The sequence below is a fragment of the Equus asinus genome, chromosome 2 (genome assembly GCF_041296235.1).
Source record: "Equus asinus isolate D_3611 breed Donkey chromosome 2, EquAss-T2T_v2, whole genome shotgun sequence".
NCBI classification, from domain to species: domain Eukaryota; kingdom Metazoa; phylum Chordata; class Mammalia; order Perissodactyla; family Equidae; genus Equus; species Equus asinus.
The window spans coordinates 101033517-101059063 of NC_091791.1; the positions used below are offsets into that span (position 1 = coordinate 101033517).

At 58.0% G+C, this 25547-nt stretch overlaps 2 protein-coding genes across 3 annotated transcripts in view; one reads left to right on the forward strand and one right to left on the reverse strand.

Moving 5' to 3' along the window:
• Positions 1–189: 189 nt before the first annotated feature.
• Positions 190–15687, forward strand: HAPLN3 (hyaluronan and proteoglycan link protein 3). The gene is made up of 5 exons (XM_014842554.3): positions 190–332; positions 7984–8150; positions 10966–11334; positions 13728–14030; positions 14728–15687. The coding sequence occupies exons 2-5, from the start codon at positions 8030–8032 to the stop codon at positions 15012–15014; spliced, it is 1080 nt and encodes a 359-aa protein (XP_014698040.1). The 5' UTR covers positions 190–332; positions 7984–8029; the 3' UTR covers positions 15015–15687.
• Positions 15688–17292: 1605 nt separating this feature from the next.
• Positions 17293–25547, reverse strand: part of ACAN (aggrecan) — a 65391-nt gene continuing 57136 nt past the window's right edge. Inside the window, exons 13-18 of one of the 2 annotated variants that reach the window (XM_070495523.1) lie at positions 24480–24593; positions 21208–21366; positions 20670–20752; positions 19678–19822; positions 18669–18851; positions 17293–18241 (exon numbers count right to left, since the gene is read on the reverse strand). In XM_070495523.1, the coding sequence (XP_070351624.1) occupies positions 18165–18241; positions 18669–18851; positions 19678–19822; positions 20670–20752; positions 21208–21366; positions 24480–24593 (761 nt within the window). In that variant the 3' untranslated portion in view covers positions 17293–18164. The remainder of the gene's footprint in view (positions 18242–18668; positions 18852–19677; positions 19823–20669; positions 20753–21207; positions 21367–24479; positions 24594–25547) is intronic. The other variant, XM_070495521.1, reaches the window with a different exon arrangement.

Genomic DNA, 25547 nt, shown 5'->3' on the forward strand with positions numbered 1-25547 from the left:
TTCATCCATCACTTACCTCCTCCCCCAAGTTGTGACAACCTCAACTCCTGGACATTACCTTCACAGCTTGGCCAGCGGCTCCGCGCTTCGAGGGGTGGTCCCCAGCCAAGTCTGGATTCAGCCCAATCCTGCAGCAACTCCTCCCTTTGGGCCCAGCCTTTGGAGGGAAAGGGGCGTGTCTTCCTTTAAGGGGCTGGCCCGGCGGGAGCGCGAGGGTTTGTCCGCAATCGCTTCCTTTCTGGCCATTCAAGATCCCCAAATCCGCCTGCTTCCTCGACCCGGACAGCCCGCGGCCAACAGCGCTCGCGCCGTCTAGGAGCCGCCTGGGGACGGTATGTGGGTCGGGGATGGCCGGGTTCCTGGGGCCCCGTGGGGGCCAGGTTTCCTCCCTCCCCACTTTGGGTCTTGTGCAGCCCCCACGCCTCCCTGGGCAAGGTCCGGGAAGCGGGCAGGGGGAATGAGCCGGGCACCAGGGTCGGGGCGGAGCTGGGGTGGGATCGCCGGCGGGGGCGACTGGGGGCGGGTGGGGTGGGTGCGGTGCGGGGGCGCTGGGCCCTGGTGCGAGCCGCCAGGAGGCAGATCCCGAGCGAAACCCGTGGCCTCGGAGACCACCGCCCGGGTGCAGCCACCTTCCCACCGGGGCCGCTGGACTCCTTCCCATCTCCTGTCCGGGTTCTGCCGCCGCCAGCACAGCGCACCGCGCACCGGGCTCTGCCCCGGGGCATCTGTCGGATGCTCGGGGCCACGAGAACACTGAGAGGGGCTGGGGACCAGCCGCGAGGCGGCGGGCGGGCGGACCTGCGCCTCTCGGCCTGTGGCAGCCCGCGCTGGCCGTCCCGGGGCAAACGCCAGAGATGCCCATCGGTTTCAGACCTCGGTCCACTGGGGTTTCTGCCTTAGGAACAGCGAGACCAGAAGGGGCCGAGAGGGCGGAGGGTAGAGCCCTGGATGGGGTCGCTCAGAGAGGAAATAGCGCAAAGCACTCTGTCACCAACTCGCCAGGTGGCCCCGAGCAGCCTGTGACCCAGTCTGGACTGCGGTGTCCAGCGCTGGCCCTCGGGAGTGCCTCTGCTCTCTGCAGCAGGGGGAGGTGATGGACCGCGCCTGGCCCCTCTCCCGGGGCCCTGCAGGGCCAGCGGGCCGGGCACGCTGCTAGGAAACACCTTCGCCTTCCACTTTCCGGAGCCGCACGGTTCAAAGGCGCTTGTAAGCCTTGTCTATACAGGGGGCACCGAAGTAAAATTCCACGCTGGGAGGCGGGCTCGCGGAGACCTGGAGGACAATGCTGCCCTCTGCTGGTGTCTGGGGGACTGGCACGGTCGCGTGGCCCTCGGAGGCTTGTCCGGTGGCGCTCCGTCTTCTTCCCAAGTCAGGGTTGGGCTTGTCCCGGTATGTGGAGGGGTCCTGAGGCAAGTGGTGCTGGGAAAAACAAAGGATGGGAGGTCAGAATAGGTCTAATTTCCACCTATTTACCAAAGATAAAGCCTTGGGTAGTTCACTCACTTCCATGCCCTTGGCCTCGGGTTCTCCAACTGTAAAGAGAAGGCAATGGTGGCTGCTTTCTCTCCCAGGAAATGAGAAGGGAGGAGGATCCGCTGAAATAACGTGAGACTTCACTTTGTAAGTGATTAGTAGTAATCCTAGCTAGTGTTTTTGAGTGCTTGCCCCCTCCATTGCTCTGCAGACATTCTCTCCCTTAATCTTCATGAAAATATTTTCTGGTCGGTACTCTTGTGACCCCCCATTTTACAGATGAAAGTGAGGCTCAGTGACTTCTCAATGGCAGACTGTTACTAAGTGGATGGAGCCAGAACCAAATCCAGGTGGCCAATCTGGTTCTGAAATCTGCCGCCATGTTCCTCTGCCAATAATATCAGCTGCTGATTGTTGCTCACTTGCTGTGCGGTCGGGGGCTGGATGTCATTCATCTGGTGTGATCCTCACCACGGCCCTATAGGGAGGGGGCTGTTGTTATCCATTTTTTACAGATGAGGAAATGGAGGCACAGACAGGTGGAGTAACTTGCCCAAGGTCACTCTGTAGGATGCAGGTGTGTCTGGCTCTAATGCTGAGCCCAGGTCTGGGTGCCCAGGCAAGGCTCCAGCTGACTTGGGGAGCCACCCACTGCCACGGGGACTGGGCTAGACTCGATCTTGGGCCTTCCAGCTGGTGGCAGGTCTGTGGTGGTCCTGAGGGGAAGCAGAGGCGGTCCATCGCTACACTGCCCTGTGCTTTAGCATAACAGTCAGGGTGGTCCTTGTGCTCGGCCCCCGAGCTTCCCTGTTAGTCTTCTCTGGAGATGGGGAGACTTCTATTCAGAGAGGTCACGTGGCTTGCCCAGGGTCACCCAGCCAGCAGGTCGGAGAGCCTCGATACAAACTCGGCAAGCCTAACTCAGAACCTCAGGCTTGTGTGCTGCCTCCTCTTGGGGGGCTACAGGAGGGGGCCAGCTTCCACCCGGGTGGAGCTCCAGGACACTAGGCTGATCTTTTCTTCAGAGCTCATTTCGGTTTTCTTGGCGTGCCCCTCCACCCCCAAGGTTGGATGACTGCTGGGCTCGCATCCAGCCAAGAGGGGTGTTGACCTGGTCACACCTCGCCATTGGCGGTAGTGTTCCTAAACCAGAGGAAAGCCAGGGAGCGCCCAGACTGGAGAGGGCCCGGAGGAACAGAGGACAAGGCTGTTTGTAGCTCCAAAGGAGGAGGAGCCAGGCTGAGGACACGCCCCTGACCGGTGGGAGGAGGACAGCCAGAATGATGGGTTTAGAATGTCAGTCAGGCTCCTGATGCTCCTCTGCTGGACACTCTTTGTGTCTTCCCTTCGGTGCCACATTGTGGGGCCTGTGACTGCCCCTCGGACAGCATCTCCTACCACCCTCCCTCTTTCTCCCTGGGCTCCAGCCTCCCTGGACTTCAAGCTATTCCTGCCAAAGGCCTTTGCACTTGCTGTTCCCTCTCTCGGAATGCTTTTCCCTACCATCTCCAAAGCTCTCATCTTCACCATTGATCCCCTTCTCAGGGACCTTCCTGATCCATCCTGTCTCCAGGAGCACCCTTGTCCCCCGCTTCTTCCACTTCTGTCACGTATGTCGCTTTCACATCGCATACGTCCCCCGTTGTGTTTACTGTCCATCTCCCTCACTAGAATGTAAACTCCACGATGACTTCCGGTTTCCGTCCCCCGTGCCTAGAACTGTGCCCCGCACATGGGAGACGCGTTCACCAGCCCCTTCATCTATCACCTGGGTAACCTTAGCCGAGCAACCTAGCATCTCTGAACCTCAGTTTCCTTGTCTGTACGACGGGGACAATAATTATGATATTGTGAGTCCCACAGGCGACTACATCCACGAAAGTGCATTGACCAGTGGAAGGCAGTCCTTGAATGTGACAGACGGTTGTGAGGGTTGGCTGAAAGAGCTCAGCGGAGAGTCCTGCCTCCTGCCTGTGTGACCTTTCGACCGTTGCTTCACATCTCTGTGCCTCTGTCTGCCTGTGGATTAAATGCGGGAGAGTACAGTTCTCCTTGCTGAGGGGGGTGGGGGAGCTCTTGCGAGGACTGAGGAACTGCCAGACATGGAAGCCCTTTAAGACGCAGGGAGCAAGTGTGGGGCCTAGGCTTGAGGTTGTGAGTGGGTGCTGGGGTCCCCCAGGCCGGGAAGGGGTGCCTGGGAGCTCGCCGGGGGACGCCGGAAGGGGCCGCAGTCTGTTCTGTCTCAGCGAGTGTTTCTGAACTGTGAATTTCCTCATTCATGATGTCAGAACGATGAGGGGACCGTGTCACCGTCATATGGAATCGCATTGGTCCTGTGGTGGGTTCCCAGCACCCTGATGTGTTGGAGCGACCGTGTCGCAATTTCTCACATTTAAAGAGCAAGCTGTAGCAGCGTGTGACTTCCTCAGGACAAATGCCAGCAGTCCTGCAGAACGTGCCTTTCCCTCGCTAACTGAACTCTTATGATCCACTGTCCAAAACTCAGGAGCCAGACAGATTTGGGTAACGCACGCAGCATCTCTTCCCGCCGAGTTCCCCCAGCTCCCAGCGTCCAGACTCTCACCATCCCAACTCAAGGACGCGGTAGCTCTGCTGAGGGAGGCTGCCTGTGTGCTGCTCTACACGCCACGGTTTCTGATAAAAGTGGGAAATGATGCAGAAGTTGCAAAGACATTTCCCCCGTGTTAAAAAAATGATCGAGGGGCCGGCCCAGTGGCGTAGTGGTTTAGTTCACGCGCTCTGCTTCAGTGGCCCTGGGTTCTTGGGTTTGGATCCCTGGCACAGACGTAGCACCGCTCGTCAGGCCATGCTGGCGGCATCCCACATAAAACAGAGGAAGATTGGCACAGACGTTAGCTCAGCAACGATCTTCCTTAAGCAAACAGAGGAAGATTGGAAACAGATGTTAGCCCAGGGCCAATCTTCCTCACACACAAAAAAAAGATCGAAGAAGATGGTTCACCCTGGGTCAGATTTTTAACTTTGGTCAATCTGGTTTCTGTTAGAATCCAGTGCCCCCAAGGACCTCCGTCTCAAAGGAGGTCTCCCTTGCCACAGCCATGAAGGCTGCAAAGGGCCGATTGACCCTTTGGTGCCACTGTCAGGGGGCCAGTGGGTTTGGTGCCCAGTGGGTGCCACTGTCAGGGGAGAGTTAAAGGGGTTGGTGTTTTTTTGTTAGGGTTGTCCTTGTTTTTGTTAGTCCTCTGCTCACCAAGTTGCATATAATTTGCAGTCATCTGTCCCAAACTTATTTTTCCCCTAAGCTTGTTCGTTTTTCATGCATGATCCTGCAAAAATCCACTTTTTTTTTTTTAATACAAAATCACTGGCAGCAGCGCCCGCCTTTGCTCGTTCTGGGGAAGCGCTTTCTTACCGGGGAGCGTCTGCACCGGAAGAGCTGCTGGAAGAGGCTGCAAACGCTGCACACGGAGGCTCTGGGCGCCCCGGGCCAGAGTGAACCCCTGGGGCATCCAGCGCAGCATCAACAACCCTCTGGGCCCTCATTCCACTTCCCTCCTCCTTCCGAATGTGGGACCTCAAAGGAGGAAAGGAAACCAGCTCCAAGCCAGGCCCTGGGCTACCTGCTCCACACACATCACTTCCCTGAGTTAGACCCAGTGGTTCCGGGCTTGCGCACTGGGGTGGGTTCAAATCCTCACTCTGCCACTTCCTCGCTGGATGACCTTGGGGCATTATTTAATCTCTCTGGGCCTTGGTTTTCCCGTCTGTAAAATGCGGGTACTAATAGGTCCCATCTCAGGGGTGGTGGTGAGGATTAAATGAGATCGTATGTGCTCATGAAACGCAGCTTTAATATTTTTATGCCTATCATAAAGTGGAAGTGAGTTGTTTGTCAGGCTAAGCTGCGTTCACAAAGGGGACTTGAGATGCGACCTTAAATACCATGGGACTTTGTTTCTCTCTCATGACCTGGTGCAGGTAGGGGAGGGCCAGGGCTGGAGGGGTGGCCCTGCCATTCGATCTGTGGTTTCCATCTCTGAGTCTAACGTGGCTGCTCAGTCGCCAGGAGGTTGGGGCGAAAAATACCAGGGAAAGGTGTCCCTAATTGTTTGAATGGCATGTCCTGCATGGGGCACGTGTTATTTCTGGGCGCTGCCATGGGTCAGCCCCGCCCAGCCGCCAGGGAGGCTGGACACACAGCCTTCAGCTTACTCGTCACACGGATCTAGAATTCTGCTACTACAGGAGAAAAGTAGCGCATATTGGGGAGCAATAAGTCGTGGTGAGTTTTACGATCTCTCTTTCACATGTGAGGAAACCCCTCCAGGGTCACACAGCTCGTGAGTGGCGGAGCTGTGATTTGAACCCGGATCCTCCCGTCCCCAATCTCTGCCTTAGGTTGCCTGCCTGTGCCTGGGCTGCCCAGATCCACGTCACCAAGGGGCTTTATGGGTGTCGCCTGGGGATTCCTCTGGGACAAGAAGCGAGGCCTCAGAGGGCAGTGTCCTCCTGCAGGGCACAGCTCGCAGGGCAAGTCTGCGCCTCGGGGTCTCTGCAAAGATGTCAGAGAGAACAGTGGGGTCTACATCGCCACCTCCTCCACATCCCTAACTTCCTCTCCCGCGGGAGCTCCTGACTGTTCTGGAAACAAGAATGTTTCCTCCACAGTCCTACACCCTTGTAGTCCGATGTTTGTCTTGTCTTTCCCCCTTCCTCCTCCCCTTTCTCCCTTTCTCTCTCTCTTTCTCTTGTTCCCTCCCCCTTCTGGCTCCTGTGCACAGTCCTTTGTAGGGCCACATACTGACAGTCACAGTAGAGTGGCGGTTCTGGCTTCCGCTTTGGCTGTTTTAAATTACACTCTAAGCGGTTTCCCGCAATGCTGCGTGATGATCATAGTTAGGCTTCTAGATGCCTGCTCTGGCCTTGTTGCCCCACAGCCCCTTCTGGTCCACCCAGGAGGGCTGTTTCTAAGATGTAGGGCTGACCCTGTGGTCCTCCGCTTAAAGCCATTCCTGGCAGCCCAGGGCCTTTGGGACAAAGGACAGGCTGCTGAGCCTGGCACCAAGCCGTCAAACACTGGTCTCGCTGACCCCTTCCCTCCTCTCCCTGGTATCAGCCAGGGCTTGGCAGGAAGCAGAATTCGCCCTAGAAGTTTGCAATAAAGAGAATCCGATGAAGGGATGACTCCTAGAGAGGAGGGTGGATGCAGCAGACAGGGGAGTGGGGGATGCAGGGCCAAGCATGGGCCCTCACTGCCCCCTAGGCCTGGAGGGGACAGGTGAGGAAATGGTGTTACAGAACCCAGGCGAGCGGGTCCTGGGAGAGGAGCCCCCGCTGGAGCCGTGCTCCTGAGGGTCACAGGTGTGGCAGAGGCACTAGAGTGAGGACCGGCAGGGAGGAAATAAAGCCCTCTCTGCTCTTTCCTCCCCCGCCTGCCCATCTCCTGTGGGTGCCTCCCACTCGCTGAGTCTGGCTGGAAGTCAGAGGGCCAGGGCGCCTGGGAGAAGTGGCACACAGGGACCAGTGCAGGGCAGATGTGGGGCACCAATGGAGAACTTCCAGCACGGCCCAGCCCGCACGCGCTCTCTCTGGCCTCTGCATCTCTGCGTTTGCTGGGTCCCTGCTGGGCAAACCCCGCTGTCCTGTGCCATCTGGCTCCCTCCTGGACCTCAGTCTAGCTTCCCTGCTCCTTCTCTGCACCCCATCTTTGTGCTCACCACACAGCATGGTGACCCCCAGCCTGTGACTGCCCCCTCCCTGCACGGAGCTCCTCGGAGGCCTGATCCAGCGCTCAGTAGATGGCGATGACCAGGGCAGGGACCCGGGAAGGTGCGTGAGGCACTGGCCTTGGGCACAAACTTAAGGGGGGGAGTGTGTGTGTGCCAAAAAAATTCAGTAATCAAGACATAATATTTTAGTGCAATATTCAAAAAAATCAAATCAACAAACGACAGCCTGTGGAACAGCTATTTTATTTGAGTGTCCACCGCAACCCGAACAGCCCCTCAGAAGTGTTCTACTGTGATGTTTAAATTTTTTTGGACCTTGACCCAAGATACGAAATAAATTTCACATTGTGACCTCCCCACTTCATCCCCACACACCTTTCTGCCAAAACAAAAGCTTCACAATGTAGGCCTCATCCTCCCCAAATACGGATGTGCCCTGGTATTTTCTAGTCTAGTCCAGTCTCTTCCATGCCGTTAAAAAATGCTGCTCACAGCCTTTCAAATTCAAACCTGCAGTTTGAAAAACGTCGATGCTATCGTGTTGTCCTGCTTAATTTCTCCACGTCTCTCTGCTGCCTCGTAAGTCAGGATTTGTTGGCTTGCTCATGGCCATCTTGCCTGTGGGCTGTGGCCCCCGGAGAGCAGGGACCTTGTCTAACTCGTCACTGCTGTCTTCTTGGCTCTTGGCTCACAGAAGATGCTCCATAATACTTGTTGAGCGAGTAGGTGCTGGAGCCCAGGGGTCCCCAGCCCCCACAGTGGGGCTTCTCTAACTGGCTTGTTTTTCTCCTCTTCCCAGTTGGCCCCGGGCCCCAGCCCTGCCCAGGACCCCCGGAGCTGCCGCCATGCATGACGCCATGGGGCTGCTGGTCCTGCTGCTGCTCCCGCTGGCCGGCGTCTCCGGGCTGCCCTTCTACAACGGCTTCTATTACTCCAGCAGCCCCGTGGGCAACGGCCATGGCGAAGGTGGGCCGCCTTTTGGGCCCAGCTTGGGCTCCGCCCGCCGGGTGACCGAGACCTCCCCTGGCCCCTGCTGTGACCCAGCAGCCCTCTTCCCATTGGGGACTTTGCATTAGGCCAGGCTCGCTTCTAACACGAGATGCTTGAGTCACTCTGTGTTTGCCAGCCCCACGGACACGGAGCCCAATGCACTTAAGGACGACCACTTGTGCTTTTTATACTTTCCCAACATCCTGCCAGTTTGTCAAGACCGAGCATAAATGTGACCTCCCCTGATGTCCCCAGTGGAAGGGGGTTGGGGTCAGACAGATGTGAGTTTCAGTCTTAATGTTGCCACTTCCTAGCTACGTTGCTTTGGGCAGGTGACATTTTAGTTGGTGGTGGCTGCACACCTACTATGTGCCAGGCAGGCTTCTAGGTGCCTTACCTACATTGTCTCATGTAAACCTCACAAACACCCTGACATGGGCAAGGGTGAGAATAAAACATTTAACATCCAGGGCAGCACGGGCCCTGACCAGGCTCGATGAATGTTGGCTGCCCTCGCAGCCCCAAAAGCAGATACTGTTTATTATTCCATTTTGTAGATGAGGAAACGGAGGCTCAGAGGGTTGAGCCAGGTGCTCAGGGCACACGGATCTTAAGAGGCCATGCTGAAATCTGTCTGTGGAAGGACTTGGAAAATGAGCAATGCCTGGCCCCTCCCCGTCTTGATGTGGGCTCCCTCAAGGCTCTGGGGGAGAAGCCGCTCTCTGCCTCCTCTGGTTCCAGGTGGCTGCCTGCATACCTTGCTGCTGTGTCACTCCAGTCTCTGCCTCCATGGTCATATTGCCCTCTCCTCCTCTGTGGGCAAGTCTCCCTCTGCCTCCTTCTAAAAAGATACTTCTGATTGCATTTCGGGCCCATCTGGAAAACCCAGAATACCGCCCCCCATCTCTAGTTCATTGATTTAATGCCATCTACAAAATCCATTTGACTGTAAAAGGTGACACTCCCAGGTTCCAGGGAAGAGGCCCTGGATATTTGGGGGAGCCATTGCTTAGCCTACCACACCCCTTTTCTCCAGAATTGGTTTTGTTGTACAAGCACACTTTAATGAGATTCAAGGAAACTTAAAAACATCAACTTTCTACCCATCAGTCCACCACTTGACCAGGCCAACTCTTCATTTTTCTCCTTCCCTTTAGTTCCTGAATATATGTGAGCAAAATCACAAATAGTGCCCCCACCCAGGGGAACCACTGCTAACGTTTTAGGTGTATCCTTCCAGCCTTTCATACATGATTAAGAGAATTTCCTTTAGCCTCATGCTGTACGTGTAATTTTGTTGTTTCATAGAATACACGTCTGCCAGGTTATTTGACATGGCTGTTTAGTATTTTGTCATATGATTTAGCTAAACATTTTCACTTTATTCAGGTTAAAGCTTCAGACACAACTTTACTAAAGAGCTCTGGGAACACAAAGGGCATTGACACCAAATGACAGCCGGGCTCATGTCTGTTGAGCTCTTTCTCTGTGCCAGGTGTCCCGCCTCACCTGATCTGAGCCTCTCTCAGCCCTCTGTAGGTCCCGTTACTATCCCATGCTACAAAGGAGGAAACCGAGGCTCGATTTCTCTAGACTACGTGTTGTGAAAAGCTGAGACTCAAGCCCATCTTGCCTGCCTCTGGGCCTGTGCTCTCAGACCGCTGTGTCCTGTCATCCAGAGCAGGATCCTCCAGCTTGAGTGACCACAGAGTCACCTGCAGCACTTGTTAGGACACTGATTTCTGGGCGTCACCCCCAGAGCTTCTGATTCAGCATCGCTGGGTGGGGCCCAACAATGCATTTCTAAAAAGTTCCCAGCGGTGCTGGTGCTGCCAGCCCAGGACCCACTTTGAGAACCGCTGCAGAGGAGCATCTGGTCGTCAGGTGCAGCTCTCGTTCAGCGTGACATGCTCTGTGGGGAGCCTCCTTGTCTATCTCCTGCTGACCCCCCAGGCTGCCCCTCTGCCCCCGCCCTGTGTACCTCCAGGGGCCCGAAGTCCTCACCAGGGTCGTGACACAGTGAGACCGCTATAGTGGGTCTCAACTAAAGACGAGCCAGCCTGGCCCATGCGCTTGCTTTCTGTGTTGCCTGTTAGGCTCTGGTTTCTTTGTGCCCTTGAGCCCTGAGCACAGTCTCCTCTAGAAGTCCCTGCCTCATCTTACCTGCGTTACTAGGAATTCGGGCAGAGTCACGGCAGGCAGTTGGAAGAGAGCGAAGGGCAGGCTGTGCTCTCCTGTGGCCCGTGTCACAGAGAGGGAGACTGGGGGCATCTGGGTCCTAGCCACCCCACCCCCTGTACGGCGGTGCTCTGTCGCCTGCCACATCACATAGCTTTTGCTGCACAACAAACTTCGCGGCTTGAGACAGCAGCCATTTGTTTTGCTCGTGATTCCGTGGGGCAGCATTTGGGCGCGCTCACTGTGCCTGCAGTCGGCGGGCAGGTCGGGGCGGGGGGGCTGGTTGGTCCCGGATGGCCCCAGTTGGGACGGCTCCCTGCGCTTTCGTCCTCCAGCAGGTGAGCCCAGGTGTGCTCTGATGGCGGCTGGCAAGGTCCCGAAAGTGGAAGCCGCAGGGTCCCCTGGGGCCTGGGCTCAGAACAGGCACAAGGCAGCCGTCACTTCCGCCACGTCCATTTGGTCACAGCAAGTGGCAAGGCCAGCACAGGTTCAAGGGAGGGGGGAGCAGTCGCCTCTTGATGGAAGGAGCTGGATGCAGAGCGTGGATACAGGGAGGCGGGCAGCCTGGCGGGAGCTTGGATGAGATCCCCCTCTGCACCCCCCTACCCCCCAGGCCTCTTCAACGGAGTGAAGCTGGTGGTGGACACGCCCCAGGAGACTCTGTTCTCCCACCAAGGGGCCAATGTGACCCTGCCCTGCCGCTACCACTACGCGCCGGCCCTGGCCTCCCCCAGGCCCGTGCGCGTCAAATGGTGGAAGCTGTCGGAGAACGGGGCCCCCGAGCAGGACGTGCTGGTGGCCATTGGGCTGAGACACCGCTCCTTCGGAGACTACCAAGGCCGGGTGCGTCTGCGGCGGGACGGGGAGCGCGAGGCGTCGCTGGAGATGCAGGACCTGCGGCTGGAGGACTCCGGGCGCTACCGCTGCGAGGTCATTGACGGGCTGGAAGATGAGAGCGGCCTGGTGGAGCTGGAGCTGCGGGGTGAGACCCTGACGGGGGTGCATGATGCTGGGACCCCGGGGGCCGAGGGGAGAGGGCCCCGGGAAGCATGCAGACCTTTGTGCTTTAAACAGGAAAACATTTAATCTTCAAGACAAACCCATGAGGAAGCTACTGTTACTATCACCCCCATTGTGCAGATGAGGAAACTGAGGCACAGAGAGGTCAAGTAACTTACCTAAGGTCACATAGCTCATAAGTGGTGGAGTAGGGATTTGATGCCAGGCAGTCAGTCTCCAGAATCCACTGCCTCTCACTCACACCCCATTCAGAGAGAGGAAAGCAGGAGCTGGTCACACAGCTAATTAGAGACAGAGCTGAGATTCAGGCCGGGTTGGCAGGCAACACAGACGAGTGCCAGGTGATAGGGAGCGGTGGGGACTGGGGCACACTGCCGAGCCCTCATTCCGTCCAAAGGGCCCAGCTGATGATGCCATCCCAGAAGGAGGCCCAACCAGCCAGATTTTCTGATTTGACAAGAGAAGCTGATATTTTTATGTGAACTCTCTGGATTTTTCTGTAAAAATCTCCTATTTAAAAAAAACCTCAGTGCTGTCTAAACCAGTTAGACCCTGCAAGCCAGATCCGTATGTGGGCCCCAGGTGAGGTCTCTACGTGACTTCTGTTCTCTGTGTCTAGGACGGGAGGTGTGTCCTCATATCTCTCCTGCCTGTTAGGGAGCAGCTTGGGGGGTGGAAAAAGATGACTTGTCTCCATGTCCACCCAATCCCAGCTGTGGCTCCTGGTAAATGCCTCCTCCCCCCAGAGCTCCAGAGCCCTCATGGGTAAACTGAGGAACGAGGGTAGTTCCTCCTTGACCTCCCTCAGAGGAGATGAGGGTCAAATGTGTGTCAAGGCCTAGCTCAATCAATGGCAGACCTTTGCCATCAGCATCCACTTCCCCAGTCCATGTGGCTTAGATGGTGGCCCAGAGGGGCTACATTTCCCATCCCTGATGTTGGGGATGGTGGGCGCTGGGAGGGAGCCTGTGAGAGTCATTTGTCTACAGGGGACCGGAGAGAAACAGGGAGCCCTCATTCCGTTCCGGGGGTTTCAAAGGAAGGAATTTGGGATGGAACCAGGTGTGAAATAACTCCCCTGCAGACACACACGGAGGTGTGAGCTGATTGTCGAGGCCCACAGACCTCTCTGTGCCCTCGACCTCGCTCCGCCCAGGCGGCTGGCTTCCTGCTCCAGAGGAGATTGGGGGTGTGGGGCCCAGGATGGTTCCCGGCCCCTGGCCACAGGGAGGAGCTTCCGAGGACTTCAGGCCCTGCTTCTCAGCCATGCCAGTCCAGGCCGCTAGGTACACCAGTCTCCTTAAGGTTTATCTGATGTGCTAGAGACCGGGTCTTAGATGTTTAAAAAAACTTTTCATTATAGTAAAATTTCAAACACAAGTGGTGACTTTTGAGAGGACCCTGTGGCCCCTACCAGACCCTGGCACCAGGAGGGGAAGCCCCCAACCCGGGGACCTCCCTGGCCTCAAGCCCCCTTTATTAAGGCCTTTTATGAGCCCCTCCTCGTCCCACGGCTTCTAGGGCCTCCCCTTCCCCTGAAAATCGTCTGTCACACTTGGAAAGTTTCTTGTATTCTCCCAAGAAGCTTCCAAATTAATGATGACATAGATGATCAGGCCCCAGCTACTGAGAGCGGGGCTGGGAGCCACACCTGCCCCCAGAGGCAGGTGCTGGAGAGACCGCGCACCCTCACTGGTATCGTAGTGGGCTCGGCTGTGGGAACAGACCACCACAGCCCAGGGGGCGTAGAAACAACACTTACTGCTCACAGTTCTGGAGGCTGGAAGCCTGAGATCAGGGTGCCAGCCTGGCTGGGGGAGGACCCTCCTCCGCCTCCCAGATTTCTCACTGTGTCCTCACGTGGTGGAAGGGGCTGGTGCGGGGCTGTCTCTGGGGTCTCCTTTATAAAGGCACTAATCTGAGCACCTCCTGAAGCCCCCGCCTCTGAACACCATCACCTTAGGGGTTAGGATTTCAACATAGGAGTCTGGGGGGGACACCCCGAGACCATAGCACTGGGGTTCTCGCAACAGCCCTGGGAATTAGGGATTATTTCCCTTCGATAGTTGGGCACATTAGTTGGCTGATTAATTAATTACCTTAATCAACGTTTGCTGAGTCCTGCTGTGTGCCAGCCCAGTTCTAGGAGGGAGGTGTAAAGCAGAGGTCGGCTTGCCTTGCACTTGGATGATGGACAGGAGGTGACAGGCTCGCTGAGCTGCTGAGAGGGACTGTGTGTGTGTGTGTGTTGGGGGAGCATATGTATGTCCCAGTGGACATGGGGGCAGGGCACTGGGGTCTCCAGCCACTAGGCCCCTGCCCACCCCTCCAAGCCCCTCTGTCTTCCCTCCCCAGGTGTGGTCTTCCCTTACCAGCCCCCCCAGGGGCGCTACCAGCTCAACTTCCACGAGGCCCAGCAGGCCTGCGAGGAGCAGGGCGCGGCAGTGGCGTCCTTCGAGCAGCTGTTCCGGGCCTGGGAGGAGGGCCTGGACTGGTGCAACGCGGGCTGGCTGCAGGACGCCTCCGTGCAGTACCCCATCGCGCAGGCCCGGCGGCCCTGTGGCGGCCTGGGCCTGGCCCCCGGCGTGCGCAGCTATGGCTCCCGCCACCGCCGCCTGCACCGCTATGACGTGTTCTGCTTCGCTGCGGCCCTCAGGGGTGAGTGGGACGGCCAGGCCCAGGCCTGCAGGTGGGAGGGAAGCCCCTGGGGGGCTTCTGGACCCCTCCGCCTGCCCTGCCGGCACCTCCTCCTGGAGGTCTGGAGCCCCCGCAGATCTGGAAGCCAGGCTGAGTTTTCAGTGCTCTCCTGCTGCTTCCCACCAATCATTGGTTTATTCATTCATCAAACATTTCCTGAGTGCCTACTACGTGCTGGGGCCAAGACTAGGCTCTGGGCATCAAAGACGCATAAAACACAGCCTCTCTTTATAAAGCGGCTCACTTCATGGGAAGATAAACTAAAAACAGAAATTGGTTCCGTGCCATATCCCCAGCACTTTGAAAAGTGCCTGCCACATAGTGGGTGCTCAGTAAGTGATGGAGCAGATGAGAGATGCTGATCAGTCAAGCCTAAGTGGGGCGCCCACCGAGGGTGCAGTTAGGGAAGGGTGGGAGGAGTACAGACATGACTAGGGGACCCCAGCCCCAGGGCAGGCGAGATGGAGCTCTCAGAGATGGGATGAGGAGGGGGACGGTGCCCCTTGAAGTGTCCACTGCAGATGCAGACAGCATGGGCTCCGTTGTCAGGGTTTGGGGCCGGGTTGTAATGTCTGGATGAGCTGGCATAGAAGCAGGCCCTGCTGTCTTCTCCGGCTGCCCCCCTGCTGCCCTGCCCTCATGCCCCACTTGCCTGCAGGGCGGGTGTACTACCTGGAGCACCCCGAGAAGCTGACGCTGGCGGAGGCAAGGGAGGCCTGCCAGGAGGACGGCGCCCAGATCGCCACGGTGGGCCAGCTCTTTGCCGCCTGGAAGTTCCGTGGCCTGGACCGCTGCGATGCCGGCTGGCTGGCCGATGGCAGCGCCCGCTACCCTGTGGCTCACCCACGTCCCAACTGCGGGTCCCTGGAGCCTGGTGTCCGCAGCTTCGGTTTCCCAGACCCACAGAGCCGAGAGTACGGCGTCTACTGCTACCGGCCGCGCTAGACCTCACGGCTCCTGACTCGCCCGCCCCTCCCCTCGCGGGCTGTATTTATTGACTGCTTCATGTTCCCCTTCCAGTTGGGGTGGTTTTCATCTTGTTTTTATACTTGTCAACTTAAAATTTAAAAAAAATTATTACAATTTTTCATAAATCCTACAGTTCCCAGATCCTCGCTCTGCTCAGGCGGACACCCCAAGGCTCCCCGCTCCAGGATCCTCCTGCCCCTCTCCTCTGGCCCTTTGAGCCTCGTGGGCTCGAGAGGGCTCCCTGCCGTCACTGAGTCCAGCTGCTCTCCCTGCCCCGGGGGCTGATGCCCGAGGGGACAGTGACATGAGGAGGCAGGCGTGGCTGCCACAGCTGTCCCTTGGCTCCAGCCTGGGTGGACAGGGCAGCCAGGGGGCTCTAGAGCTGGGCTGTGGGCCTCGCAGTCTCCTGCCCGCTCCTGCTTCTCTGTGAAGCTGCTGGACCAGATCAGCGACGCTGAGGACCAGGGCTGGGAGCGGGTCCCTGGGCTTCGGTGTGAAATCCTGGGGAAGGGAGAAATTCCCCGCATGCTCCCCTTCTCTCTTGGTCCCAAAGAGTCCGTATTTTGTTCCCGCTTTTCCCGATTTGGGGAGTGGCCCTCAGGTGTGTGTGCTTTCCTTGGACAATAAAGGTGCTAAGCTTCCTTCTTCCATCCCGGCCCTCCTCTTGGTCTCGCTCCGCATCTTGTTCAGTCTTGGGGCCCAGCTCCCTGCCCAGTGGGCATGGGGGGGTCTATTCTATCCTAGGTTTCAGAGGTCGCTGGGGTCCGTCCAGTGGGGTGGGCAGGGAAGTCCATGGCCTACACCTTCAGGCTGACTTGGTTCTGGCCTTGCCTGCTCCGTGGCACACCCTGCCTCGAGTGCTAGCCTAGCGGCTGTGGCTCCAGCTTGCTTCCCCACCATCCCCGCTCCTGGGCTCTGTGTCTGCAGGGCCCAGCACAGGAGTGGGAGGTGCCTCTCAGGAGCTGGAGGAGGCTGTGCCCCTCAGAAAATCTCGGAGGCCAGGGATCTCAGGGACCAGCCCTCTCTGTGCCTCACCCTCTGCCCCCCAACCCCCACCCCAGCCTCAGGAAATGGACCAGTTGCCTCTGCACTGGCACACCTCTGCCACTCACTGTCAGTTAGTCAGTCAGTTCTTCATGTAGCCCAGTGCTTCTCAAAGTGTGGCCAGCAGCATCAGCATCACTGGGAACTTGTTAGAAATGCAAATTCCTGGGCCCCACCCCAGACCTGCTGAGTCAGAAACCCCGGATTGGGGCCAGTGCTCTGTGTTATCACAAGCCCTCTTGATTTCTGGTGTAGGCTCAAGTTGGAAAACTACTGGCATAGTTGTGTTCCCAACTACTCCGTCCATTAATTGACAAATTGTGTGATCGTTGAGCCCTGCTATGTGACCATCGCCGCACCCTCCACTCTGGTCCACTCATTCTTTCCAGAGCTGCCAACAACCTGGGCACACGTACGGATTCACGGAGAGATACTCAACCACACACGTACACACTGAACTCACACTGGCACACGCTAACCAACACACAGACGTGTTCACACACACAGACTCAACGCCCACTGAGCAACTCTGATGAGGGGGTGGTGCCAACCTGCCTCCTCCAGAGAGGCCGGTGGAGGGAGGCCACCAGGCACGCACTTCCGGCCTGACTCCAGGTTGTGGGGGAATCCATAAACAATCGAAACCATCCTCAGTGATGTCCTAGAGCCTACTTAAAAGCAGGATGCCCAGACATTTTTGCCAGTGGCCAGCCAACCAACTTACCCCAAAATGTGTAAGCAAGAGTCACTGTTTCCAGGCGGGCTGCGATTTTTTTTTGTTCTCCTAAATCCTGATATTGCCTCTGTTCTTGGGCTCACACTACCAACCGACTCCTTCTGTGTGAGCAACAGCGTGATATCAAAGAACAAACTCTGCAAGGTGGCCACGTGTCTCCCTGGAGCTGTCCTTCGACAGTGTGCCGCCCACAAATCCACACGCAGCACCCATTGACTGACACACACACGCACACGCACGCACGGAGCAGAGAATCCATCAAACGCATCAGCACCCCCGTAAAAATAAAGCACAACGCGTGTGACTGTCCCCAGGCTTTCTGAACAGGCCCAGATTCATACCAATTTGCGGCCATTTGATCAAAACATGTCCCCACTGCCCCCATTTCTAAAAGCCACTTCAGTAGCCTCTGGACGGTGGCTGCCTTCTCTTTCAATCAAAAAAAGAAGGGAAAAGAAAAGAAACAGATCTCTTCCAATGTCTTTATTATTATAATTATCATAATCTTCAGTTTTCAAAAAATATAAATAGGTGCTCGGAACCCTGGTGCCCGCACGGTCCCGGGGGTGGGGTGGGGGGGAGGGGAGAGGGTGAGGGGGCGCTCCCGCTGGGAAGGAAGTGCCCCCACCCAGCCCTGCCGAGAGCCACACCTGCTAGGGTGGCAGACAGCCCCGGGGGAGAGGACGCTGGAAGAGGGACCCTTGGAGGGAAGCAGATCCCCATGCAGCAGAAGACCCCTGGATGGCTCGCTCCTGCCCACTCACCCTCGGCCGGAACCCACCCGCTCTCCCCCCGGCTTCTCCCCGACAGGGATGGTGTGGCTTCTCCTGCTCCGGCCCGGCCCCTTCTCATCGGATACATTCAGCTGCGGCTCCCGAGTTCTTCATGCCCTGGGGCTTCTGCCCTTCCAGCTCCTTCTGCCCCTTCCTCCCTCCTCCCTAGCTCTCCCTGGAGAAGAAAGAACCAACGATTCCACTGCTCTTGGATAAAGTCAGGAAACAAAAAATAATCTTCTTTATTTAACTTAACCCCTCCCCTTCTCCCCCTGTCCCTGCACTGGTCCTTGGAAAGGCACATCGGGAGATTGAAGAAAAGTCTCTAAACTCAGTCCACGGGTTACGATACATTTGCTGTGCTTCGGCATTTGAGGGAGAAAATCAGACGAAGTGTCGGTGATCTGGGGGTGGGGGGGTGGGTGCATACACAAGGTGGGATTTATGTTTTTCCTTCTTTAATGGAATTCCTTAGAGGACAGAAAGCGACAAGAAGAGGACACCATCCGTGTGGGATGTCAGCCTGGCAAGGCTCCTGGGCTCAGCATCCTGGGCGCGTCCGGGAAGCCCCTTTCAGTGGGCCGTGCTGGGGCGGCTCCTCCGTGGGGCCCGGGAGCTCCGCTTCTGTAGTCTGCGCTTGTAGCTGGCGGCTGAGGTGAAGGGGAGATGGAAAAATCCTAGTGAGCCCCCGGAAAGAAAGCAGGGCTGAGCCCTCCTCATCGTGCCCCTCCTCTGCCTGCTCCCCTCTCCGCAGAAACCAGGGGCTCCAGAGGGCAGCCTGGGGGGTTTACCCGCTTCCCAGTTTTAATTTTTCTTGGCAACAACTTGGGCTAAGGGGCTGGTGTTGCAAAGGACAGCGGGCCCCCTGCTTTCTTAGTAAGCCCCCCTGGGGGCTGAGGGCAGTGCCCCGTGACAAGCAGCCCCCTGGCCTCGCTGCCCTCATGGCTGGTGCAGACGGCTGGTGTCCAGGATCCCCAGGAGAGGGCCAGCCACCGCCGGGCCCCGGACGCAGGGAGGAGGAGGTGCTGGCGGGATGGGACGCTGTGCTCAGCGAGGGGTGGGTGGGGTGGTGCTCACGGTCTGTGCAGGTGATCCGGGGCTCCTCCCACTGTCCGCTGGGCTGGCAGCGGATGGTGGGCACGTGGCGCTGGACAAAGCCCTCGGTGCACTGGTACCGCACCAGGGAGTTGATCTCGTACCGCGCCTTCTTCCGCCCAAAGGTCCTGGCGTGCTCCACCACAGGGGGGTCTCCGCAGGCCACTGAGGGACAGACAGACAGTCTTCAGAAAGGGCTCCCGTGATGCGCCAGGCCGGTGAGGAGCCGGTGTGGCTCCTCTGGCTGCCATGAGACAGCCCAGAGCCCAGGGAAGGGACATCGAGCCCGGACACCCAGCCGTGAGCCCTGGCTGCTGGCAAAGCGGCATTTTCATGCCAGGCTAAGAATCTGGAAACCACTGTTTGTGGCCCTGGGTTCCTCGATGACTCAGAGCAGAAGGAAGGGAATCAAAGGAAGGGCCTAAGGGGACGAGGAGAAGACAACCAGAGGGAGAAAGGTGGGGAAAGGGGGCGAGAGCCTGGCAGACCTGCCTTCTTTATGAAAACATCAGTGCAGGGAGAGTGAGACCTAACAGCGTGGGGCGAGGCCAGGGGCAGGACCAGGTGGGCGTGTGCCACCAGCACCTCCACGTCACAGACTTAACACCAGGATCAAGGCCTGACAACTCTGGCTGTGAGTGACGGGCTTGGGGACCCAAAGAGAGGGAGGCTCCCAACGCATGTGCCATCGCGGGTGAGCTCCTGTGCCGATCTCCACGGGACTGTGTGCACGTGTGGAGCAGGGGTCTGTGCTCCAGCCTGTGGCCTTCACCCTCTGCCTGTCCCTGTCCACGGTCCCCAGGAGTGGACTTGCACCTGCCATCGGCCCTGGGATGCTGGCGTGAGGAGAGGGCCCCACGTCAGCTCCAATCTGCTTGTGGTGCAGGTGAAGTGACATCAGCAGCCAAGAGACAAGGGACTGGCCCAGGTCACAAAGCGGGAGCCGAAGTCTTGATTCTGTTCACGTGGGCCCTCCCAGGCCGCCACTCACCCGTGCCCTTTTTACACGTGAAGGGCAGCTGGTAATTGCAGGGCACGTCGTTCCACTCGCCCTTCTCGTGCCAGATCATCACCACGCAGTCCTCGCCGGCCGTGAAGAAGTTGTCGGGCTGGTTGGGGCGCCAGTTCTCAAATTGCTGTGAGTGGGCGTGGGGGAGAGGTGAGCAGAGGGCAGGGGTGGCACAGCCTGGCCTGACCCCCGCCTTCTCCCCCAGCCATCAAGCCCTTCCGTGGGCTCCTTTCCCTTCTGGCAGTGGCGCAAAGACTGCTGGGAGCCTGGGCAGGGCTGTCCCATGGGCTCCCCAAAGAACTGGCCTCACCGCCCGGCTGTGTCCTTTCTCAGAAACTCAGGACCCCAGGCTTCACCGCCCCTGTTAAGGAGCGGCCACCACGCTCCTCTTCCATATGGGCCACAGGGGCTGCTCGCGCAGGCTGCCTTGCTGGGGTGGGACTGGGTGGCATGCTCCAAGTCCAGACGGTGCCTCCCCCGCTTCTCCCTCCAGCCTGGCCCCGGGACAAGCAGAGTCCCTTTTCCTCTAATGTAACTGCTCCCCTCCCCCACGGCCCTGTTGGCAGTCAGCTCTTCCAGGGAGCCTGCCTTTGCTGACCTGCAGCATCTACTAAGTATCCTGTTCATCTGAAATCTGTGTTGCTTTCTGTCTGTCTGTCTCCTTGAGGTGACTGGAGTTGTCTGTGGGCAAGGAACCCCTTGAGAGCTTCCATGGATCCCCCATGGTGGTTGGCCTGCATTCATTCATTGCCTTCCTCACCCCGCTTCCTGCATGCAATTATTCACTCAGCTCATCCAGCCTGGGCTGGTCTCCAAAGGCAGAGATGGACGAGACATGGTCCCTGCCCTCAGAGCTCCCGGTCCAGCAGCTGCTCAGGGAGCATTTGCATGCCGTCTGAATGTGTCTCCCTCTGGGGGTCCTCATCTCCCTCCTCTGGGCTGCCAACTCTCCCCGGTGCCCCTGCAGAACTCACCAAGGAGTGTCCATCTGACCAGCGGAAGTCCCCTTCGATGGTCCTGTCATTCAGGCCGATCCACTGGTAGTCTTGGGCATTGTCTGGAGAGAAGATGTGGGTTTGGGCATGGTGCTGGACACCCTGAGGGTGTCTGAGAAAGTTGAGCTCACAGAGGCAGAGGGGATGGAGGGGTGGCAGGAGCAGGTTGGGCTCCTGGGAGCATGGCACCTGCCTCTGAGGTCCTGACAAGAGTCTCAGCATAGGCGTGTTCGACCACTTTGGACCACCTCCCCGAGCTGGCACAGACTGGTGACAGCCACAAGGCTAGTCTGGGGCTGACTCTGACAGACAGTTGGCTGTCCTGGGTGCAGCCAGAGCCGTTGGCCCCAAAGACCTCTGTCCTCGTCTCTCGGGGCCCTTAGGCTACAGAAACACCCTTCGCTGTCCCCGACCCGTGCAGCCCGCCTGGGCCCAAGTCTGCTGACTTCTGGCAAGTGAGGCCCTTCGCCCACATGACCACTCTCCTCCCAGGTGCCAGAGGCCCCGCCACACTCACTGTTGACAAACTCCTGTTCCTCGGGAGTGACGATGCTGCTCAGGTGTGACTGCTGCTCCCGACACCTGCTCTCGGCGTCCACCCAGGTCTCGCGGTCGGGAAAGTAGCGGTAACAGTGGCCCTGGAACTTGGTCCAGCCCTTCTCACACAGCTCCTGGTCTGCAACACAGGTCAGGGGCTTGAAGGGAGGGGCCCGAGGCCGACTGGGGATGGCGGTTGCCGCCAGTCTTATGGCACGAAGTCCTGTATTCACCCTGTCTTCAATGTCATGCCCTCAAGAGGCCCAGTTGGATGGAGGCCCAAGTTGGAGGCCAGGAGGGCCTGGCCCTGGCCCCCTGGAGCCTCTGGGCATGTTCCCGCCCTCTGGAAAATGCCAGGACCCTTTCTCTTTATGATGTTGGCTCCCCCAAAGCTTTTCTCGTGTTGCTGCCTGCTCTGCAGGGCTGGCCGAGTTCATCAGGCCAGGTAAAGAGATGGGAAGGCGGGAGGTGTTGAGGTGTAAGGCAGGTTCAGAGGCTCCGAGGGGCTCCAGAGACAGGGAGCTGCGGGGAAGCACGTGAAGGCAGCAGCAGCGGGCGGTGCGGGGGGCGTGGAACGGAACCTTGGGTGGCGACAGGGGAACAGAATAAGTCAGCTTTGGGTCCAAAGAGGACTCAGAGTGCTAAGTCTGTGGATCAGAGCTGGCTCCAGCAGGGTACGCGATTCTTGCCTCTTGAAGGGCGAGGCAGCCAACCCGGGGTCCACGACCCAGGGGCCCTGACGTTTTATTGGATTTCCTGGTGGCTGATGAGAAGAGGGGAGGAGCTTCTCTCCTCGCAAACCTATATAGGTAATGGGTCCCGAGTTCAGGAGGGTTCAAGAGGAGGGCCTCTTTTGGAGTTCCTGGAACAGCCCAGAGGGACCCACAGAGGCAGGGGCCTGCTGGGGCTGGCTCCTTCAGGCTTGGGAAGCCATTCAGGGTGTGTCTTCCCAGCTCCGCCTTCAGTGACACCACATTGGTAGCCTTAAGGTGGCCCTGGTGGGATTATTATATCTCAGAAATTGGCAGATGCTACAGCTCTGGGCTCCTCCCTCCTCTCTGAGAGCCGGTGGTTAAAATCTGCCAGCCCAGCAGTGGACGGAGCAAATTCCAAGACCCTCTCTTCCTTCTTCCACTGGGGCCTCCCAGGTGAAGGGCTGCCCCTAGAGCCCTGGGGCTGAGTGTGGGGCCGTGAACCCCTCAGGCTGTATGGCAGCCTCCTGATTGGGTGCCACTGACAGGCTGGCTGTCCCAGGAAGGAAGGACCAGTACCCGAGGGGAAGGAGGCTTAGGCTGGAGGGGTGCATGCTTGGCAGGCTTGGAAGAGAGAGGCTTGGAAGAGCAGGGAGAGAGGAGGGCTGGGGGCCAGCAGCCCGAGAAGAAAGAGGCACAGAGGCAGGAGGGCTAAGAAGATGCCGCTGGCCCCCTGCTGCCAATGCCTCCCCCAGGGGGCGAGACAAAGGTCTGGAAGGAAGGCGGAGAGGCCTCAGAGGCAACTCAGCACCTGGCGAGGCCGGAGACATCATCCCAGGGCTGATGGGTGGGGCCAGTTCTTGGGCCGCCTCAGTGCCTGCGGGCTGAGCTGGGCAGGTAAGGCTGGAGGGCGCAGGTGCTCCGGGAGGCGCCAGGGCCATGCAGGATGGAGGCGCTGGGGGAACAGCGACCCAACGGCAGGAAGGCTGGAGGAAGCAGCGGGGCCAGAGCCACACACAGCATGAAGGAGCCGAGGGCGGTGAGGGCTCAGGACTGGAACGGGAGAAGAGATGCAGCCTGGCGCATAGCCGGGCACCCCGGCTGGGGGCCAGCTGGGCTGCTCCAGTACCATCTCTGTGCTCCATCAGAGTGTATCCCTGCCTCCCCTCCACCAGAGCACCTCCTTCCCAGTCTGACGCCCAAGATCTGTCGTCTGTGCGGACGTTCCAGACCCTTCTCCCCTGTGGCAAATATTTTGGCATCCTGGGGAGAAAATCCTCGTAGCTCTCCACTCCCACTCCAGCCAAGACCCCAGGCACTGATTTTTTGGGTTCTTGGGATGAAGGTGGAGGGTGAGAGGCTGCAACGGAGGAGGCGGGCCCAGGCCTTTTTTCCAGAAGCCTTAAGTTCCTCCACCAGTCTGCAACCTTGGCAGTGCCTTCAAGGAACATGCAATCCGGAACTACCTCACTACATTGCTTAGCACCAAAGGGAGCCTTCCCAGGGGTTTCAGCTGCTTTCTGGAAGTTTCTGGGATGTCCAACTTGAGAGTTCATTGAAAACAGTTTTGAGCCCCTGCACCCTTCCAGTTCTGTGTGGGCCATTACTATTAGCAACTGCAAGCCCCACCCTCCCCTTTCTGAGGTGGGATGGCCCTGAGATCCAGGAGGATGGGGGGCCATGGGGAAGCCTCAAAAGTGAGAGCTGGGGGCTCTGTCTGGCCCTGGGAGGTTCCCGGCACACAACTCCCCTTCGCAGAGCCTGGCCGAGGGGCAGAAGCAGAGGGGTTGGCAAGGCCCAAGAGGGGACACTCAGACCCTCTCCCTTGCAATGAGGCTCTGTTCTCTCTGGCCAGGCTTTGACCTTGCACAGGGGAGGAAGAAAGGAAGTGTGGGCCGGAATGGCATTGACATGGCAGTTGTCATGGTGGTGACATGCAGCAGTCCCTGTTCATGCATGACCTGAGCATGCTGGTGACATGGGAGTTCTCAGGCAGACCAGCCACAGCTCTTGCCAGAGAGGAAGAGGAAGGCAGCTTGGCCAGTGTGGCACGGTGGCTCTCAAGGCCATGGAAGGGCCACAAAGGTCCCATGGACAACACAGCAGGCAGACCATGACCATGCTGGGAAGGTCCGTGGCTGTCATCCGGAGCGAGAACCAGTGACTCCCACCCATCGCTGCCTTTAAGACAAATGCATGGCGTCAGCTCTGTCCTCTTAGTCTGATGCCTGTCCCCACCTCAGTGGTGGCATCTGCAGGTCTCGAAGCCCTGGAGGAGGTTAGCGTTTTAAAGGTCTCCCAGAGCCCCACCTTCCTAAGTGCTGGCCGGCCCTGCCTGCATGGCTCCCCTGCGGTCAGATCAGCCAGTGCCCTAGAGGAGGGTTTTCGCGGGGAACAGCGAGAGAAGGAGTGGAAGGGAGTGGGGTAGACTTCTCAGTGGTGACTGTCTGGATGGGCCTGGGGGCCCCCAGGGCCTAGCACCAGTGGTTAGGAAGGAAGGGTGAGGGAGGAGGAGGAAAGCAGCTGTTAGTAACATTAGCTGAAGCCGAGACGGCCGTACCGATCTCACACAGGTCCCCTTGGTAGCTGGGAAGGCATAAGCATGTGAAAGAGTCGATGGCGTCCACGCAGGTGGCTCCATTCAGACAAGGGCTTGAGAGGCACTCATCAATGTCTGCAAGAAACCAAGGGCCACCGTTAGGACTCCTGTCGGCCACTCCAGCTTCGCAAGCCCGGCGGCTTCTTTATGGGTGGCCAGCCCTGCTGCTCTCCAGGGCCCTGGGAGGAGAGGCTGGATTTCCTAAGGACTGTTGCTGCTGCTGCTGCTGCTGCCGCCATCTTGGAGCGCTGAGCCAAAGATCCAACAAGGGTTTTCTTGGATGTGTGTGATCCTTGATTGGCAAACTTGGAGCCGTGGAGGCAGGCTTCCCAGTGGGAGAAGAGATCTGGTGATTTTGAAGGCAAAAGCCTGTGGTGAGAGTGAGCATGGAGTCCCTGTAAGATGCCTTCTCTTGTGACTATTTCAAGAGGCCTTGGGGTCTGAACTGGCTCTGAACCTGGTGGTGAGCAAGGACAAGGAGGGCAAGTTCTTGAAGCTTGGTGAGAGCTCTTTCTTTTCCTAGCTTCCTCTGTAGCTATGAAGCAAGGAAAGAGGGCAAGGCCGTGCCGTACTAGAACCAAGAAACTAGAAGTGGTCTGCAGAGCACAGGACCAGGAGAAAATGGCAGCAGGGGATATTGGCTTGAGACTCATGACATTTTTTGGGTTGCAGACACCTTCTCTGTCTTCAGCAAACAAGATTCCAGAGTATCTCATAAAGATAAAGCCAACTTCATTCTCTTGGGGAGGAGGGACAAATACTCAGCCCAACATTTCCCCATATAATCTCCTTTCAGCTTACGGCCCCAGAACGTGGACATCTCCAGCCAGTCGTGATTTCTAGAGGGCTCCATCCTGGCCAGTGGGAGACCAGTGTTTGAAGCCGGCGAGGCACTCAGGACATGGCCACCCACCAGCACCAGCCTGGGACACAGGCAGCTCCCTACCAGCCTCTTCTACCCAGGCAGATTCTTCTCCTCTTCTGTTCTTGGGGGCCAACATGTTCTTTCTGATCCAACTTCTTCACGGG